Below are 21,328 nucleotides of genomic sequence, written 5' to 3' on the forward strand. Positions count from 1 at the left end.
GAGAGAGAGAGAGAGAGAGAGAGAGAGAGAGAGAGAGAGAGAGAGAGAGAGAGAGATGCTGAATAAGATAAATGTTTGGCCTGATCAAGCAGGTCACAGAGAAGGGGTGAGAAATACAGGCAGAAGAAAGGTATAATCAATATTATAGGAGTTACATGAACTTAATTTTAACATTTCGGTACAATATTGAGTCTCAGTGGCTTTTCTAAAATTCTTGGAAATAGTGAACTACATGGAATATACATATTGGTAGATTTGAAAAGCTATTCATTCTATAAATTGCCCAGACAACTATGTTTCAAGGCATGATATAAAGGGAAAGCTAAACATAAACATATAATTGGCATAATAGCTAGCATAAATTCCTCTGGCATGAAGACAGAATAAATGAACATCATGAGACAGAGACTCTAGTGATATCCAATTAACGGTCTACAAGAAATAGTATCTCAGTATATTGATGACAACTAGCTTCAAACTGTGAATTATCTTTCCAGCAGTCTTCATGTTGGCACTAATATAGAAGACAAAGTTGAATCTTCTGAGCCCCTCCCCCCCAACAGGCCCATTCCCAAGGAAAAGCCTTACAATACAGTATCACTTTATTTCCACCCAGAGAGACTGAAACGGAAGTACCAGATGGAACCTTCAACCTCCAGCTATCATAAGCACTCCAACAAGTTACTGTAGTCAACAATATCAAAATTCACAGAAAGATCCAATAGAATCCTATTCCCTCTCTCTCTTTCCTAGTACAGAATATCCAAAAAAAGTGATCAAGACCATCACCACATGTAAACCGGAGACGAAAGATTCAAGGAAAACTATCTCATTTAATATTCCTGAAATTACAAGGCTACTGTCTTCTCCATCAGTTTGTCTTAATATAAAACTGATCTACTGTATCATTGTCAGGATAGAACTGTTTGAGGCTGAGGAACGTTTTTCTAGGCAAGTACTAATATTAACAGAATGAAAACCTGTTATCGACTTCCTCACAAAACAAGTAATGAAACTAATTCAGACAGATACTAATAGATAGTGTGATAAGATTCTTTAGGTATAGCTCTACCCTAAGTAACATTAAGCATAGCACAAAACTGAGCAAATATAGCTGCAAAGAATAATACAATTGCTCAGGGGGGTTCGGGGCACAAGCTAGAACTAGAAGATTGGTCAACTACCCACAAACTCTAGAAATCTCCCATGGAATTTAATATCCCAAAACTAGACACAGAATTTTGGAAACATGCTGAGTAGAAATTCAACTTTAAAATTTCTTTTGGGTAGGTAGTTATTTAATTGCTTTATTTTATATCTAAAACCATAACTGTTGGAGCTACTGAATACTTACTTGAGTACCTGTGCAACTGTATTTGGTCCATACCATTGGCCTATGGATTTGCCTTCTCCAACTCCCATCTGGGCTGCAACAAACACATTATAATTGCTCCATGGTATCATTCAGGACTACTTCTTAATCACTTACACAACTTAATTGGGCAAGTATTTAGACTTCTTAAGAGTATTAAACTAAAGTCCTATTAAAAATGTGAAATATTTCAAATTATAACATACCTACCTAGCAGAGAAGTATATTCATGAACACTGGAGAAATGTACTACAGTAATTTTTTGGAAGATCGCACATAATAATTCATCAGGGAAAATCTTTCTACCTTGTCTGGAATACGAAATCCCCCTAAGGCTTCAAAACAAGAACAAATAATTCCAGGCATATTAGTCTATTGCAATGTTTGTCAACCTTAGTAACTTTAGGAAGTCGGGATATCAACTCCCAGAATTTGGGAAACTGAAATCCACACATCTGAAAATTGCCAAGGTTGAGAAACATTGATTTATTGCCATTCCTTGCTACTATAAAATCGTTATGCTAATTAGGGCAAAGATTTTTTTTTCTTGGGGAGCATTTAAAAATCTGATCTCTGAGGCTGCAAGCAAAATGTCTGGCGAAATGATGATCTTGCTGAGGGAACATAGCTGAAAACTGTTGGCCTTTTTCATTTGTTGAGATATGAAAGAATTTTAATGGTTGGAAATATATAGATGAAGCCTTGCAAAGATGTACTTCTTTAAAAAGTGAAAAAATAAGCAGTAATACCTTATTTTGCCATTTTTGGTGCAATCTGGGGGCTATACATTCCAGATTATGAGTTTTAATGTGAATGGCTCATTCTGATGCAGGACAACAGCCTATTCTGAGAGATGTTCCCACTGAGTAGAAATGCAACTTCTCTCTTTAGTATCCAACACAGAACATTTCCTGTATTCCCATTAATTCCTTTAAGATAAAATGCCATATTTTCTCATTATGGATCCTTAAGTCCTTCAGTCATTTATTTCTCTTCGTGTTTGCTAGTAAAGTTAAAGGATTCTGCATCAGATAAAAACATATCTAAAACTAATGTCTCAACAGATTTTTTCAAAAATGATTCTCACAGCAAGAGATTATTCTCCATAGAGAGAAAAAACAGACAAAATGGTGACAAAAAAGCCTTACATAATAGAAGTCACTTTGGCAAAATTATTAAATAGCTATTTTGAACAAATTGCTAGTTTAAAATGAATCTTAACCAAAATGTCTGCTGTGCCTTTTTCAAAGAAGACTTTATTATCTAGAACAGGGGTAGTCAACCTTGGCTCTTTTATGACTCGTAGACTTCAATTCCCAGAATTCCTGAGCCAGCTTAGCTGGCTCAGGAATTCTGGGAGTTGAAGTCCACGAGTCATAAAAGAGCCAAGGTTGACTACCCCTGATCTAGAACTAAGCATCAAAGTAAAGGGGGGGAAAAGAGGAATAGAAGGAAGGAGCTTGCATGTCGTAAGAAACTAAGAAAAAGGGGAAAGAATATAACAGATCTGAAGGAAGGAGGTCTGATATTGTATAGGGAAATGGTAAAAAAGTACAGACTAGGAAGGGAAGGGAAGATTTGAATGGACAGAAGAAATAAACTGGCAATTTCTGGTTACTGTACCTAAATGTATATGAAAGTAATTACATTATTATTTCTTTATTAAACAAAGTTTAATAAACTTTAATAATATGACTACTCATCTACCAGAAAGAACTGCAGTAGCAAAAAAAATTGCAATACTATGAGAGTAAAAAAAACCCATTTAAAACAAAAAACAATGTTGCGGCCCCAATAAAATGCATTCATTAATAAACCACCCCATATGAGCTGAATCAACATATTGGCATGAATGCCGGAATGGGGAAAACCATGTTCCCCCTGCTTTCCTAAAGGCCGCCAGAGTTGGGATCATTCATATCTCTGGAGGGGAAGATGTTCCCTAAGACAAATACCATCGGTAATAATCTGGTCCTAAGATAGGCAGGGATTTAAAGGTAACATCAGCACTTTGAATTGCACCAGAAGCCTGCTGGGAGCCAGTACAGCTCATACAAGAGAGGTGTTATGTGAGTATACCACCTTGCACCCACCAGCTACAGCTTTCAAATCCATAGATTAGTAGCAGTAGAGTGTTTTACTCCAATGAATGGTGACAATGGAAGAGGCAGGAATGAGTTTTAGGAAAAATGAATGAAATTATTTTGTTAAGTGACATGAATGGATGGGTGGGAATAAAAGAATGCAAAAGGAACAGGCAACTGGGCCCTTTGGAGACCAAAGAATGAATGCGAACAGTGGCTATTTAGCAAGTATTTGCTTAGGAAAAAGTTTGTTTCAAATGGATAGTTTAAGGCAGAAGGCTATTCATGCATGACTGATTTTATTAGATTGTTTATGATGAAAGATTAGAGAATGAGTGAAAGATAGAATGGTGATAAAGAGATTCTGTATATAAGGCAAACCATTTTTTATTGTGTCAGGAAGGAATCTTTGGAGACAATGGTCAAGAAATAAAAGAAAAACAGTGGAAAAAACCAATGTATCATGACTGAGGAAAAGAAAATACAACTCCTGTATTAATAGTATTAGAATATAGCCTCCCAACAGAAAGAATGGAAAATGGTTGTATCAATCATGTGGTCTCTTTGAGGGGAACAAATATTTGCTGAAAGAAGCAAAAAAATGGATACATGTAAGAGTGTGTTCCTTCCCATTTTTTTTATATGGTAGCCACTTTTCGATATGCCTGCAAAATCATAAACATTAAGTTGAATGCAGGGAGATTGGGATGTTTAAAAAGTATGTGTGGCAAGAAGAGATAGTGCCCAGAATGAGTAAATGCTGAATGAATATAAATTGAGCACAAGGAATAAATATGGATTAAACACATAGTTAGCATTATAAAGGGAATATGGGAAGGTAGTTTGGTCATGTATGGAGAATGACTGAAAGTCAAATTGTAAGACAAAATTATAAATCAATAGTGGCTGTGTTGAAAGGAGGAGGAAAACTGTCATTGGATGGAACTAATAGGATTTTCTAAAAGAGTTGAGAACTTTAAAGAATGAAGCGATGTTTGGATATGGTGGAAGCAAAGGTGGTATAAGAGTTGTTTCTTAGGCTGATAGAGATTCATGCAATTTTTATGTAAAGTGCAACCACCATTATGTAAACTCTGTAACCAGCTGCAGAGTTCCCAGTTAACAGTGATGAGAACTGCCATCCCTCTGGTACATCATAAAGCAGTGAGAAAGAGATGCAGAAATTTTCTGCCTTGATGTACACAGAGATTCATTCTAAACTGAAAAATTGTTCATATGCAGCAGTCCTTGTGCTATTTTATTTTAGTAAATTTTGCTAAAGATACCTCTGAATTTGTGCTTGGGAAAGAAGTATTTTCAACTGCCATAAGCATAACAGGAGTTTTGTAAGGAGAGAAGGGTATGAAGAGGTATAGTGAAAAGTATTGGTATAAAACAGACATTATATTTCCTCTCCTTGGCTCATGTTTTTAATTACCTTGGCTTAGTATTTCTGATTCCCTTGTTTCACTTTGTGTAACACTGCTTATCCTGAAAGGGATTACAGTAGGGTACATGTATGTATGGTTTACATAATTTAAAGCTAAAGGCAAATTGAAGGGTTAGCTTACTGCATATTATAATTCACAGAATAAAATTTCTTTAGGATAGATTTATTCTCTGACAGAAAATGTAAAGTAGTCCAATGTGTTGTCTGTATAAGTTATAAGGGAAAAAATATAGACAAGCTCAATTCTAAAGGTAAATTCCATTAAGCTCACTGGAATTTATTTCTAATTTGTATAGCAGTTGGCTTTTACACAATTAAGTTTTATTCTGAAATGTCTTGTTCCTAGATAATAGCAATAGCACTTAGACTTATATACCACAGTGCTTTACAGCCCTTTCTAAGCGGTTTAGAGAGTCAGCATACTGCCCATAACAATCTGGGTCCTCATTTTACTGACCTTGGAAGGATGGAAGGCTGAGTCAATCATGAGCTAGTGAGACTCAAGCCTGCAATACTGCATTCTAACCACTGCCCCACCACGGCTCCTTAACCTAAATAACCTATATCAGTGGTGGCGAACCTATGGCACGCATGCCAGAGGCGGTACTCAGAGCCCTCTCTGTTGGCACGTGCGCCACCGTTGCCAGCAGCAGGTCCATCAGGCTGCCACCGCCGCCCAGAGCAGGAGCCCCGCCCAGCACAAAGGAGGCGAAGCGGCCGACTAGCAAGCTCGAGTAGAGGTGGTAGAGCAGAGGTTACCAACAATTGTCGATTGGTGGACTGGAAGAAAAGGGAGGGGGAAGCATTTTACATGCGTGCATGCACGCAAGGGGCCACGAGCATGCACGTGCTACAAATGGGGTGGGGTTAGTGCCTGCGTGATACTCATTAGCCCTGCTCTGTTCTTGCGTGGTACAGCGCCTTGTATCTGCACCCCGTGGCATGGCGGCGGCCAATTTTGCTCCTTGCAGCACAGTGGCCCATTTTTGCACCCCCGGTTTTTGCGTGTCAGAGGCGGCATTCAGAGGCACCTACCTGCCCCCGCCGAGGGCACCACAATGCTGATGCGCCCCTGGCACTTTGTGATAAATAAGTGGGTTTTGGGTTGCGGTTTGGGCACTCGGTGTCTAAAAGGTTCGCCAACACTGACCTAGATCTACAGTAAAAGAAACTGAAAGGTAGGACTAGTTTCTACATTACTATTTCCCTAACTCAATTTCCAATAATAAAACAGATAGTAATTTATATTATATTTGCAAATGGACATATTCTCATAGAGAAACATGTATTTTAAATAGGCTACCTAAACTAATAAACTCAGAACCTTTCTACTTCTATTAAAGAGGAAGATACAGATTGAAGCATTTGATTGCCCACAATGCTGGTAGTCATCTTACCTATTTGGTGGATTGAGTAGTAACTGTCCTTTTTATCAATGAAAGCATTGAGAACATTGTAATAGTTGTCTATCTGTTTCTTCCCTTTCATCCACCTCCAATCTAAGAAACAAAAGGCAATGCTAAAAAAACAAAAGAAAATCCAACTGCCACCTTTACATTTTCAAGGTATTCATACCAAAATAATCAGCCTGCTTTAAACAAATCCTTTCTAATACAAAAGATTGATGAATATAGTCTGAAACTGCTTGAAAAGATAACTTCAAATACAATCTGCGTGTAAAATGGCAAACATTTTTCTGCTTCTATTTTTATTGTATTTCACAATCAACACTACCGATATTTAATTTCTATGGAAAAATGTATGTTCAAAATATAGTTTACACTGCAAGAAGTAAACTGATCTAATCATCAAACATATCAATTACCACAGCCCTTTTAGTCATGAGAAGAGTTGTCATCATATTTGTGCTGGTGGCGCTTTCAGAGTGAAAGGATTAGCCGGTGACATCACCATTGTTCAGGAGATGCCCGACTGGGGGGCCCTTTCATGTCCCCATTAACGGGCCCATCAAAGTGGTACCTATTTATCTACTTGCATTTTTACACACTTTCAAACTGCGAAGTCAGCTGGAGCGAATGATAAGAGCTTAATTACACAGCAGCACTCGGCACTTAAATGTAGACTTCGTGATTGTCAACCCAGTGTCCTAACTATCTTATTCCCATGATAAGAATTATAGATTTTGCTGCTACCAAGGGGAACTGGAATATATGCAAATAGGCCTGCTTCAGTATGCATTCCTTTACAGTGAAAAACACCTTTATGCTGGACCTTGTGTTACTTGAGCATCCTGATTTTGCATTATAATTGTCACAGTAGTGCGACTTACCTCTGCTTAAGTGCCTGCCAACCAAAGCCTGGGCAAAAATCATCTGGCCACATCTTAGCATACAACCCCAACCAGTGTCAGATGTCGGACCTGTTCCCCCTGCAGCCATAAACAGATCACACAAACCAAAATTTTTGACAAGTAATCACTAATAATTTGAAGCATTTGAATTTTATGATGTACCTGAATAAGATCGGGGGGGGGGGGGACGGACAGAAGTCAAAATGATTGTAAATATAAATATGCTGCTCTGATGTTATACCCCTCAGAATATAAGGGAACATGCAACTACATACTGTATATAGGGTTATATCCTATTGAATGTGGCTAATACTTTGTTTCCTTCTCTTGTGTTGTTGTCTACTCATCAAGTCAGTAAATTAGAGAGGAAAATAAAAAGAGAACATATACACATTTTAGAAAAAGATGTTATTAAATATAAATCTATGTGTATATGGTTATAATTTTAAAGTTTCCTAACCATTTCAAAAAACATGATCAATTCCTATATATTAATACTTATAGATGAATAATTAAGTCCCAAAATATTAGACATGACATTTTTTAAATATGCAGCCCAAGTGCACTATGGATATTTAAAACATGAATTTTACATACTTTTCAGCCTCTATGTTTATATGCAGGAACAACAACTATATGAGAATTTTTAAGAAAGACAAATAAATTCTTTTCAAACTTGAAGACTTTTCTATTTTTGTCATTTGCTTTTTAATCTTCATGCAAATAGAAAGGAAAAAAAACAATTGATCTAAATCACAGGTGTCAAACTTGTTGCGTCACGTGACGTGTTGCGACGTATCGTGACTTTTTTTGCATTGCCGGAGCTGGGGTGGGCACGGCCTCCGCATGATGCAACTGGCCCGCGGGCCGGCAATTTGACACCCCTGATCTAAATGATATAAAGTTTGAAAGATGGGTGGCTATACGTTTTAAATAAATATACAACTCTGATTTAAAAAAAGAACACCTTTTTATTTTCTGCAATTTCCATCCTTCCATACTATTTTAAAAGTGGAAGAATCTTATTTTCAATAAAGTGAAAATATATACAGAGGTTCGCAACAGACCATTAGCCAATGTTATTTTCTGAAACCTAGATAGTTGAGTACAAACTCAAATGTCAAGATGGTTAAGAGACACTAAATGGAATATTTATTTATGAAATTTATTTGCCGCCCATCTCATAACCAAGGAATATGCCATACTAATATTTTAATTGGCTTCTTTAGGTTGTAAATGTGAATCTGATTTTTAGAAATAAATAAGCACCATTTCCACAACAATCTGGAAAATGAAAACTGGTTTTTACCAATGGCTGGAAAACCTTTTCTATATGTGAACCAAAGACGAGAAGTGACATCCAACAAAATCTCTTCTTTCTCTGATGGGATAAAAACAATGTTTCAATACACTTGCAGAACTTAGATTACATGGTTTCAATTATAACTGTTAACTGAAATATATTTATTTTTAATTAGTCTTATTTAACATTTAAAGTTAAGAATAGTATAGCACAAGAGTCCCCAACCCCCGGTCTGTGGACTAGTACTGGTCCGTGGCATGCCAGCAACCATTCCGCACAAACAAAGTCCCATCCGCAGGATGCAGGCAGCACACAAAACCACGCCCCCTCCGGTCCACGGAAAAACCTCTCTCCATGGAACCGGTCCTTGGTGCCCAAAGGTTGGGGACCTCTGGTACAGCACATATAAAATAGTAAACTTTAGTTTTTTGGGGGGGATGGGAACAATTTAAGCTTTTTCAGATTTCTCTCTCATATCAATAGGAAAGTAGAACACCATCTAGCATCTATTATCTGCAAAATACATGCTTTCTCTAAAAGGTTCAGCAGAAAGCAAAGTGTTTGTTAGGATGGCAGAGCTGATCCAGAATAAGATCAGGAAACTAGCCTACATGCATTCTAAGGCATGTCAAATCTATAAAGAGACAGCAGATTTCAAGTCATGGTACAGAATCATAAAGCCCTTGAAATATTAGCAGAAGAAATACCTGTTAGTGCGCTGTATTTTCTTCCCAGGATCCAAACAGGCTCTTTGGTTTCTGGGAAGTCTTCGTACTCAAACCTGAGAGTATCGTAAGTGAGAGTAGCTGCTCAAAACAAACAAACAAAGCAGTCTCAAATACTTTTCAGGATCTGCCATTCAAAATTCAAAAAAAGGTTTTCTTTTTCAACAATGTTTTAGATGATGAAAAAATAGCAATTATGTTCCAGGTTCTAACATCAAACAGCAGAGGCAGAAAATATTGTGATTTAATTAAACTAAAACAATATTTTCCTTCCCACATTTTCTTAGACATTTTCTAAGATTGGGGAGGAGGGTTGTTAGATTACTGTAGGTCTGATCCAACTCTGTTTTGAAAATTAGCACATTATCAAATGCCAGTAATAACCATTTTCTTCATGGTATGAAGGAACTGAAAGACTAGCCTTAATTTTTCATCTTTTATTCAGAGAATACAGTGATCACATGATCATGCTTTCTACCAAAAAAGCATCACTCTGTAAAGCAACGATTCAGTACTATGACTACAATTTACATATTTACTACACTAAAACTACATTTGGTTCCTTGCCTGCCTTCAAGTGACCTTAATAGTAATGGAATGGGTTACTATCAAGAAGCATCAGACGGAACATTAACCTTCTACTTAGGCTCAAGATTCAAGATTCTTTTCAGCATCTTTAAACATCAGGCACTGCCTTGCCAAAATCAAGACTGGTATAAATATGTGCAGATGTTCAAGCATAAAGGGCATGGGCTAGATGGGAAGTCTTCTTAATAATAGCACACATGCTTTAGAACAAGGCTTTTCAACCAGTGGTACGGGTACCACCTGTGGTACATTGGCACCTGGCAGGTGGTACACGACCATCCTAGAAAAGTGGTAGTGGGGGAGGGGAATGAGCTGAACCGGTGGCAGCACCGCACAAGCCTGAGCGAGATGGCTGGAGCTGCAGGGCTGTCAGGGCTCAGCGGAAGCCCCAGGATCAGCGCTTCTTCGGGACTGTCAGGGCTCAGTGGAAGTGCCAGGATCAGTGCCAGGCTCCAGCTGGAGCTCGGCGCTGATCCTGGCCCTTCTGCTGAGCCCAGAAGAAGCACCAATCAGCTGGAATGTTGCAGCATCTCCAGGGTCTTATGATTTACATTCAGATGCTTGGCAACTGATTCATATTTATGACGGTCACAGTGTCTGAGGGTCATGTGAAGTAACCAAAACCTGCAACCACCCAGCAGATGGGGGGAATAAAAGCCAAACACCCCCACTCCACCCCTGCTGCCAATCCTCAACAGAAATGCTCACAACAATGAAAACCTTGGACAGGAGGAAGAGCGCCACCGGGTGGGCAGGCAGGTGTCTTGCTCAGCTGTGACTTGTGGGGCACTTTTTTCAGTGCCACTGTAAATTCGAACTGTCACTAAGCGAACTGTTGTAAATTGAGGACTACCTGTATTTCATCAGTTTTTTCCTTTTTGGGGGGGGGGTCACCAAGTTTTTGACACCTTGCTAGGCGACTGGTGGTACTTGGATGTTGCCATATCCTAAAAGTGGTACAATGGGTGAAAAGGTTGAAAAGCGCTGCTTTAGAACAAGTTTCTCCTTTTGCTATATTTGGCTCTTTTCATCCTTTCATTTTACAACCTCTTAAACGATTATATTCCACTCTGCCAATAAAGAATATTTGTAGCTCATTCCACTCTACTTTAAGCCCAAATTGACTGTGGGCATCTATTTGCTTCTCTGCTTTCAGAGATTAAAGTTTGTTGTACTTAATTTTTTTTTTAAAAAAAGAACTGAGAATCAGTACAGTGCACTCTAGTGTAAATCTACATCACATCCCTCTATTTGCCTCATAGTTGTTAAATCAAAAAATTACTGCCCAGATAACCCATTCAGTTCAAATTTCACATACTCTGCAACCTTGCCTTAGAGAACATCATGTCCCATACACCATGTGATTCAGAATGGCATTTAATGTGAGAGGTTCCAAGAAAAGACTGCTAAGCCTTTTTCCTCAGTCTAGTCATAAATATATAACAAAGTTCATTTTGCACTTGCTGTGAGGTCTCAAGTTTGTTGCATTCAATACACTGTTTACATGAAGTTAAAATATTATTAATACATATATTCCAACATTTAAATTATCATATCAGAATTAACATGGGAGATTAAATGGGAAATAAAAATAAAAACAGAAAAAGGGAATGTCAAATTTCAGGACTGAACTTAAAAAACAAACTAATATTACTCAGCCGTCTATCTTTATATAATATTAACATAAGTTCAAATAAAGATGGAGAGAAGGAAGTTTATAAAGATTTATTCTGCTAATGGCCAAAACACAAAATGACTAATGAGATGGAAACAACTGTTATAGGAGCCAAGCTGGACATACATTTATTTAAATATCGAAAACATATTTACTCAGAAGTGCATTCTATCTGGGCCTTATTCCCTAAGTACAGTATATCATATAGGATTGCAGTAACATTGTAATTGATGGGAATAGTATTGATATATGGAAAAAACATGTATTTTATATGCTTTAGAATCAATTATCAATTGTATATGAAATATCACTAAATAAAAGAGAATTTTCAAAATTCATTCTTTAACTAGAGAGCCAATTTAATGTAATAGTTAAGACAGTAGGCTAAAAACCAGGAGTTCATTAGTTCTAGTCCTGCCTTAGACACAAAGCCAGCTGGGTGACCTTGGGCCAGTCACACTCTCTCTGCCCTAGGAAGCTGGCAATGGCAAACCACTTCAGAAAAACTTCGTTAAGAAAACTTCAGGAAGTTTTTGACCAGGAAGTCATCAGGCTGATTTGAAGACACCAAATTAATAAACAAATAAATAAAAATCCTTCCAGGAAGTCGTCAGGCTGATTTGAAGACACCAAATTAATAAACAAATAAAAATCCTTAACTATCACTTAACTAAGATGTATTTGAGAGTTTCAATAAGAATTCAGTTTGGTGTAGACCTACTACAAAACACTGTACTTGTCTTCATAATCTTATTCAGACAGCAAAACCAAGTACAAATCTTTACATAAAATGCTATTTGTTTTTTATCTCTTTGGGGGAAATCAAGAAATGGATGAAAAGAAGAGTATTACCCATTTGCCTTAGATTCTTAGTTTTTCCCATATGGGCTATGGCACATTGGTAGGCAGCATTAAAACAGCATTATTTTTCTTCCATCACATCTCAGGTCATTATAGTTAGTTATATAAGGAATCAGTGCATTCACTTTAACTACTTAAAAACAAGAACCTTGGGTCCTTATAAATGTTAGAAAACTTTAAGATTAGTTCCATACATCTAAGCACTGAATGACCAGCACTAAGCTTTATAAACCACGCAAAAAATGGGTAGGCTGGACAACGTATCTTAAACTTGACAGGCTTTGTTATAGTATAGTTGCCTCTATTTGAAAAGAGAAGACAAGACAAAAGTACCATATTAGCCAAATTGCTTTAACAACTTCTATTGATCACAGTCATTTAACAAAGAAAAAACTGTAAGAAAACACAGTTCCCAAGGCAACATAACGGACCCTCCATCGACCTCTCCCTTTTAGGCAAGCCATGCTCACAGTTCCATCGACTAGCCCAGTCCGCAATTTAGCCCTCTGCTGAAAAACAAACCGACTCCTTCTTTTCCACACCCATTGCCCGCTACCTCAAATCTAGACAGCTGCATGTCGACCCACGCAGCTTTCCCAGTTATCCCCCACCAAACATTTCCCCACTCACCCGCGTCCATCCTGCCCCCGCCCTCTCAAGCTCCGGGGGCCCACGGCTGTCTCCTGACTGACACAGATCTCCAAAGCGGCGCACTTTATACTTCTCATCCCACAGCGCTGCTCTCACCCAATCGCGGAATTGTTCACCGCTCATTTAAGCGACGATTGGTTCGTTTCAGATGCAATGGTTTCTCCCGCTGTATGGCAGGTGCCATTTTGTTTTACGGAGAGAGCGATGGGTGAACAAGGTTACTTAAATCGGCCTTGTTTTGCTTCTGAAGCAGGAAAAAAAAAATCGTTAATTACCATTTACTGCTTTTCATCCCTCGGAGTAGTTTAAATGACATGTGGTATTTTCAGGAGTAGAAAGTAGAAGGGAGCCGCCATATTCTTGTACGGAGTATTAAACACCACCCCCTTGACCCAATATGGCGCTCTCAAGTAATTCGCAGCGTAGCGTGGTTTTAACAACATTGGCCCAACAACAGAGTAGCTATTCTTCGCTGCTTTTAGTTTGCCTGACAGCGAGTCAATCGGTGAGATGCAAAGGGGGAAAAAGGGAATTAAGGAGCGTTGCTGGTGGTTGTAAGAGCCGCTTCGCTCATATACTGTGCCGCCGAAGGCATATGGGGGTGTAACTGAATGACAGCTTCTTCCGTACGGAAGTTACTTTGCAGGGTGTGGCGAGACAGCTGTGTGACTTGCTTGGCTTCGCCATCTTGTTGTACGGCTGAAGGGGGGGCGGAGAGGGGGTTGAGGCAGGGCCGCCTGTGCGGCCTCCAGCGATGGTGATCTGTTGCGCGGCACTGAATTGCTCCAACCGGCAGGGCAAAGCTGCCCGGGGCCGAGCGGCCGTCTCTTTCCACAGGTAACCAGGGGGAGGGAAAGGAGCGTTCGCACCTGCCCGTCTCCTGCTTCGTACCTCGACACGGGGCTTCTCGAGGCGCACCTTTTCGATCGGGTAGACCGACGCAGAGCTTCCCGTTTCTCTTCCGCTCGCAGTTCTGTGACAGGCTGATGCCCCTCGAGCTTGCCCGGCTGCCCCCTTCACGTACCTTTTACATTGGCTTCTGGGGAGTTGGACCAGGTTCTTTCTCTTTCGCCCACTAGCATCCCTCATTACGGGTCCCCCCCCCCAGACAGGCCAAGTGAGCATCCCCTCCACAATAGAGGACCAACTCCCCCCCCCAACAATAGGGACCAACTTCACCCCCACACACAGAACCCCCCCCACACACACACATACACACACGCACGGTCAAAACCCATTTTTTGCCTTCCTCATCCTTATTCTTTCACCCGATTCTTCTTGCCATCTGTGCACAGTTTAAGATAAAATAGTGAGAGGGCTGCAACTCCTGCGAAAATGACTGTACATGTTTTAAGCGAAAAGTTCCTTTTTTTTGTTTGAGAAGGGAAGGCAAGGACTCTATACTTGCTTGGTTATAGTGACATCATCTCTAATCATCCACTGCCACTTTCCACCATGGATTTGTAGTTGAAGCATTCCAGTGTTTAAGATGTGGCTCAGGGTTTAGCTCTGATTTTTATTTATTTAGTTATTAAATTTCATATGTAGGACACTGATGCATGAGTAAGCAGTATTACTGTTGTTTGCAAGTTTACCTGTTCTGTCTTGTCTGAGTTTTGCAAGTATACACCCATTGGAGAAACCAACTTTATTCAGTAGCAAATCTGTCTGTAGGTGGCTTGTGGAGCAACCGCTTTCATAAGGAGAAAGCTGAGAATTGCTTTTCCTGTCACATCCTAATCTCTGATTTGCTCTGAGACGTGGCATATTTGCCAATCCTTGCAAGAGATAGATTGTATTCTAGAAGTATCAACTGAATATTGATTGTTTTTTATCCAACATATACAGTTGTGTGCAAATCCTTATTTAAACTAGAAAAGGAACACATTACAACTATGAGAAAATAAGCAAAAAAAGTGACAGTACTGTTAGTATACTGTTAATGTAAAACAAGAAATGTCAACTCTGTATACTCAAGCAACTATGAAGGCATTCTCATTTTATTCTGCATACAGCAGAAAACAAATATATGTTTATTGTTACGATGAATTGTTCCTAATGTTTTTGATATTGGTGTTAAATGTAAACATTTTAAGAATTCGAACATTCAGTAGTAGCCATTATTTCCTATCTAAGATTAATTTTAAAAAAATCAAAATGTGAAAGTAGTCCAAAGGTGAAAATATGCAAGATTAATTTAATTCAGCTGAAGAAATTTATATGAATTTAAGATAAGGGTTGGATGCTGAATAGTGACTCTGCTTAAAAGCATCAAATGAGCTGCATCTAAAAATTCCCAAGTATAATGCAAGGACAAAGTCTGGGCCCTGTTTGCTACTCAAAGCATATATTCCCTTTTCAGCATAGGAGTTTGATTCAATTATTACGAGCAGTGAGTATTCTTTGGGTCCCAGATTTTTCTTCTGCAATTGTCTTGTGATTTATTTTTCTGTGCATTTGAAATGAATTTATATTTCTGAAAAATAGTATAAATGTATGCTATTTTAAAATATGAGTTGATTAGAAATAGTCATTGGTTTCTAATGAACTGAAGAAATCTATGGAGAGTTTCATGTGTAATTATTTGATATGCACTATAATTATTTTTGCTTGTCTCCATAATTTAAAGAAGGTTTATAGTATTTGATTGTGTCAATTGTTTAGTTTCTGGGACCAAGGTGGGAGGGACTGATTATACATGGATAACTTCTTCAAGAAGTCTTTTCATTAATATCTTTTTCCTGTTTCCTTACTGTCGACTGAACCTTGCATTGTTCCCCCATATAAACCTCTGATGCTATTGCTGGTTTCCATGCATTTTTTAAAAAACTGCTTTATTGAATAACTTTTTTGCTATTTAGGGCATGTTTTGTCCCTTGTTTTGAGGAAACTTTTCATTTTTGGAGAGGAGGTCTATGCCTTTCCCACCCAAATAAAATTTCTTTCTATTATATATTGTCAACCCGGTTATTTTAACACATTCTAAATATATTTTTAATGATTTTATTAATGATTTATTTCAAACAACGAAAGACAAATCTAAAAGAAAAAAAATAAAATTAAAAGAAAAGGTTCAGGGTACAAAAAGAAGAAAATGAAATACATAAAAAAGAAGAACCTATAGGGAACAAAAGTCTGAAAAAAAAGACTTTGGGGACTTAAATGACTTCTAGCTTTCTTTGCAACAGAAATTAACAAGCTTATTATCCAGCCTCCTTCCCTCCTTAATATTACAAAAATCCTTTTAGCCTCTTGTTTAGTTCTTTTTCAGTCATCAACATCCATAAATCAGCACTTCAATTTTTATCTCTTTTCAGCAAAAAAGTCCAAATTTAAAAAAATTCCAGTCTTTTAAGAAGATACTTATTGTTTTATCCCTGACCATACAGGTTAGTTTCACCATTTCTGATAATTCTGACATCTTTACTGCCTATTCCTCTATTGTGGGATTTTCAGTATTTCCCCATTATTGTGCATATTTATTTATTTTATTTATTGTTAAATTTATTTGCTGCCTATCTCACAAAGGGGCTACTTTGGGTGGCTTACAACAATAAAAAGGAAGAAATGAAAAGAGTGTAAATAAAACATAAGTAAAATAATAGAACAATAATATAATCAATGAAAAAGAAAACAAAGAGAATAATTTTCTATCTATTTCACAAGCACCCTGCTTGAAAAAAATGTCTCTCCCACCGTCTCTGACCACCATCAATGCCGCTCTGTGCCTCAAGCTCACCTTCACTGCCTTCTTGTTCCTGCTGCTGATGAGGCATACCTGGCCTGGCTGCCGGGCCATATGGGACTGATTACACACAGCAAAAAAGGATTTAAAAAGCACAAAGCAGCTTAAAGGGGTTGAAATGTGCTAAAACATCCCTTTCCTGGACTATATGGAGCTAACTTTGCACTGCAAAAGGAAAAAAAAAAGTGCAAAGCAGGCCTTCCTTGAGTTGGAGTGCACAAAAACACCCTTTTTTGTTGTGTTCTTGGACCATCGCGTAAAAGGGAAAAACAGCCAAAAGCAACCTGTTTTCCCTCTTGTCAGAGCCAGCTCCTTCCTTGCCCAAGAGCTCTTTGCAAAAGGGAGTTTACATCGGACCAATGATCTGAGCTTCCAATTTCAAGAAGAGCAATGGAAGACCGAATGGATGGCTCTGGGAAGATGGAGTGATGTTTGAAGTGAAAAGTGGAACCGGTGAATGGATTGGTTCCTTGGAATTCCTTTCCAGATAAAGGAAGGGACCAGGATCACCCACAAGTTTTCTCTATTCAGAGCCTCCTTGTGAAGATATCATAAAACGGATATCTCTAGTGGGTTTGAGAGCTTTGTGAGGTTTGAGAGCTTTGTGAGCCAGGGAAGAAAATGTCCTACCTAAGCCACAATCTAGCACAGACATGTCAAACACAAGGCCTGGGGGGCGGATGCGGCCTGTGAAGTGGTTTCATGTGGCCCACAAAGCCATCCTGGAAACAGTGAGGGAACAGCCCCCACTGCCTTGGCCCTGGCCCAGGCCGGCCGGGAGGGAGCCAATGTACAATTTTGTGGTGGCCCTCTATGCTGAAACGCATTCAGTCTTAGCTCCACAAGGCTGTCTGGAAACAGCGAGGAACCAGCCCCTGCCGCATTGGTCCCGTCCCCTGGGTGCATGCTGGGGAGGTGTCACCCTTTGTGAGGAATGAAGAAATGCACCATGCCTTGGCACTTGCCCTGGTCCCACCCCCTTCTGCCAGAGACCCTCAGATCTTTCCCACTCCTGCCTAGGCCCTGACAGGCACCCTTGACGCGAACGATGTAGAGCTGGCCGTGCCCACCCAGTAGGCCACACCCACTCCAGCCACACCCACCCAGTAGGCTGCACCCACCCTGACCACACCCACCCGCCCCCCCCAAGGGCAGCCGCAATGCTGATGCGGCCCTCAATGAAATTGAGTTTGACACCTCTGATCTAGCAGTTTCAAAGGGACACTGAATCTGTCTACTCCCTCTCTTAACTACTTTGAGAAGTTCATTATTAATGAGTTTCTGGATGTTAAGAATCTTCTAAAAAGATAAGGTGTTGTTATACCAGGATATTTTCTTCTACCCTAACTAATTTGCCCTGTTAATAAATTTAAGGATTAAGAAGAAAAGCTTTCATTTTTGGAAAACAGTAAAAGGAGGTCTAAAATTTATTTAAAAAACATATGAAGTCTTTGAAATTAATGGTAACAAATCCTACCATAGGAAAAAATTTTGTTGATTTGTGGGGAAATATTGAAAAGAGGAGATCTGAAGGCTGTCTGGAGGGAACCTGGAACAAAAGATTGGAGAGGAGAACAAAGCCATTAATATAATGGAGCAACATAGAAGGAACAGAGGTTGTTTGGAAACAAATAGTTGCCTTGCGGTGAGATGGGCGGCAAACAAATTTAATAAATAAATAATAACCTGTTACTTATAAGATTGTTTGATATAGCAGAAGATATTGAAGAACAACAGATTTTATTGGATAAAACAGACTGAGATTGATTTGAATATGGATTTGGATTTTTAAAAAATGCTGGATTACAACAGTGAGATAAAAAAGGATGCTATGGATCTGAAAATGAATTTAAAATGCCAGAGGATGAAGTTAATATGGAAAAGGATGCCAAAATGGATTTATGAATGAAACCAGTTGATATTATTTCTATGTCTCTCTTTAATTATTAAAATAAGTCAGAAGAGCAACTTGGAAAGCCTTCTTGTCTTGGATTTACAAACAGAAGGTATTCAAGCAATCAAGCTATTTCTGAAAAGAGACAGAAAATGAGAAGAAATCAATTTCTGGGACATGATTTGATGAGATTAAAGATTAAGCTTTTAAAAAGAAAATAGAAGGTTTATAAAGTGAATTTATCTGAACAGGACTAAAACATTTGTGTTGTGGTTTCTGATAGACATTAATGGAATTTCTTTTTGACCCTATTTGATTGATAAGGCTTTCAAAGTGGTTCATAAATGGGGAGATAAATCTTTTGTTTTGTTTTAGAGAAAGTGATAAGTTGGATTAAAAAATAGATTTATTTGATTAAGGCTAAAACATATACAGTGAGGAAAAAAGTATTTGACCCCCTGCTGATTTTGTACGTTTGCCCACTGACAAAGAAATGATAAGTCTATCATTTTAATGGTAGGTTTATTTTAACAGTGAGAGACAGAATAACAAAAAATAAATCCAGAAAAATGCATTTCAAAAAAGTTATAAATTGATTTGCATTTTAATGAGTGAAATAAATATTTGACCCCTTCGCAAAACATGACTTAGTATATGAGATATGAGAAAAAGAGATCTTTATTATTATTATGGTTTGTTGCACAGTCAGCCAGATATTTAGATTGGATTTGGCATTTTTGTCCACCTATTGAGTTCTTCCTAAGTACCTGGGATAGATAGGCAGATGTTGTTTCATGGTATTAAAGGTATCATCACAAAATCGTTTTGAGTAAGGCTGTCTTTTATAATTGACTGGTAATGATTTTGTCAATGCCATTGGTGTTCAAATGATCCTCCAGGTGTTTTGGAATTGCATTCAAGGCATTTGCTACTATTGGCACTATCTTTGCTTTCTATTGCCACAGTCATTCTACTGCTATTTGCAGGTCTTGATATTTTGAGATTTTCTTTAGATAATGATTATTATTATTATTATTATCATCATCATCATCATCATCATTGAAATACTAGACAAGTTATTAAGTGAGAGGTCCTTGATGCTTTCTGAGCTTGTTTTCTTGCAGACGTTTCATTTAACTAGGTGACATCATCAGTGCTAGTAAGGAGTGCTGTTTGATGTCAGTTTATATTCTGGTGTCTTGCCTGTCTGTGTGGGTGGGGGTGGTCTTAGGATTCTTTGGTTGGGCTGTTTACTAATGGCTCTTTGGCAGTAGATAAGAGTCAACAGAATTCAAGAGGGGCTGGACTTAGATCTCTTGTAGGCACGAAGGGATTGAGACTGATGACATGCTTGACCCCTCTCAGGGCTCACCTCCTGTATCTATTAAAAAACACTTTGAAAAATAAATAGAAATGAGTGGTGGAAAAATATCCATCTAAAAACACAATACAACCATCCCATCACGTGGAACATTAACCTCTACTTTAACATATTCAATGATGTGGAACACACAGTTCTTCTCACTAATTGATGCCGCTTTCAAACTGCTGTTATTGCTAAGAAAAAAGTTGTAAAATTCAATTGGAACATACTTTTCTTTGACTTTAATATATTATTTAGTGTATTAAGCTAAATGTTATTGCATTCTGGAACGATGGAGAACAGGTTTGATCTTGTATGTGACCTCCTTTTAGATACTTGAATAGTGCTTTCATATTTTCTCTGTTTTTTTTAAACTGACCCAATTATTTCTATCTTACTTTTAGACTGTGATTTCTAGTATCTTAATAGTTATCATTGATCTTCTTTGAATGTGTTCCAGTTTCTCTGAATCTTTATTAAAATATATCCATAATTGAACATAATATTTGAAGTGGGGGTATGACCACTCAAAATAAAGTGAAGCTATAATCCCATGATTTGGAGACAATTCCCTTTGTTGTAGCCTAAAGTGTTTGGTATCTCCTTGATGACTCAGCCAGTTTACAGCATTATAGGAATTTCTCACATATAACCAAGTCAAGCATCCTCAATCTTTTATCTGAATATTTGATTGTAGTTTCTGAAGGGAACATTGTGTTTGATTCTATTAAATTTAATTCTATTATTTATAGCCTGCTTTTCTAACCTAACAAAACCATTCTGAATATTTAATTATGTATTTCTGTATTAGCTATATCACCCAATTCTTTGTCATTTTTAGTCTGTAGTTCAATCATATGCAGTTAACTGAGCGAAAAACCTTTGGGCATAAATTCACTTGGGATTAATTTTTTTTTTCCAATTTTTTTTTATTATTTTCCATCATAAAAAAACAATCACAAGCATAATAAACACAATAACAAGTAAAAACCCCCATCCCCCCCCCGGACTTCCCAAACCTAATCCCAGGATAATATTCATATATGAGTAAACAAATACTAATATCCCTAACTCCACAAAATATCTTAATCTACAAAAAAGATAGAGAGAATAAACAAAAATAAAAAAAATCTAAAAACCTAAGTTATATTCTACCACTCTATGCTTCTTTTGAATATAAACAATCCATCTTCTCCATATTGATAAAAATTGTTCATTTGAATGATTCTTCAGATAAGCCGAAATCTTTGCCATTTCAGCAAGATACGAAACTTTCAATCTCCAGTCTTCCATTGTAGGCAGAATT

The 21,328-nt window shown here is 38.0% G+C and overlaps 2 protein-coding genes across 3 annotated transcripts in view; one reads left to right on the forward strand and one right to left on the reverse strand.

Moving 5' to 3' along the window:
* Window positions 1-13,020, reverse strand: part of ATG4B (autophagy related 4B cysteine peptidase) — a 25,096-nt gene extending 12,076 nt beyond the window's left edge. The window contains exons 1-6 of one of the 2 annotated variants that reach the window (XM_015824480.1): window positions 13,000-13,020; window positions 9,228-9,326; window positions 8,527-8,598; window positions 7,197-7,295; window positions 6,304-6,405; window positions 1,355-1,427 (exon numbers count right to left, since the gene is read on the reverse strand). In XM_015824480.1, coding sequence (XP_015679966.1) covers window positions 1,355-1,427; window positions 6,304-6,405; window positions 7,197-7,295; window positions 8,527-8,598; window positions 9,228-9,326; window positions 13,000-13,009 — 455 coding nt within the window. In that variant the 5' untranslated portion in view covers window positions 13,010-13,020. Of the gene's footprint in view, window positions 1-1,354; window positions 1,428-6,303; window positions 6,406-7,196; window positions 7,296-8,526; window positions 8,599-9,227; window positions 9,327-12,360; window positions 12,699-12,999 lie in introns of those variants that run through there. The other variant, XM_015824472.1, reaches the window with a different exon arrangement.
* A 703-nt stretch (window positions 13,021-13,723) lies between these two features.
* Window positions 13,724-21,328, forward strand: part of THAP4 (THAP domain containing 4) — a 24,741-nt gene continuing 17,136 nt past the window's right edge. The window contains exon 1 of the mRNA XM_015824491.1: window positions 13,724-13,857. Within this exon, the coding sequence (XP_015679977.1) occupies window positions 13,775-13,857 (83 nt within the window). The 5' untranslated portion in view covers window positions 13,724-13,774. The remainder of the gene's footprint in view (window positions 13,858-21,328) is intronic.

This window comes from Protobothrops mucrosquamatus, unplaced genomic scaffold (genome assembly GCF_001527695.2).
Source record: "Protobothrops mucrosquamatus isolate PMUCROS unplaced genomic scaffold, P.Mucros_1.0 scaffold_191, whole genome shotgun sequence".
Taxonomy (NCBI): Eukaryota; Metazoa; Chordata; class Lepidosauria; order Squamata; family Viperidae; genus Protobothrops; species Protobothrops mucrosquamatus.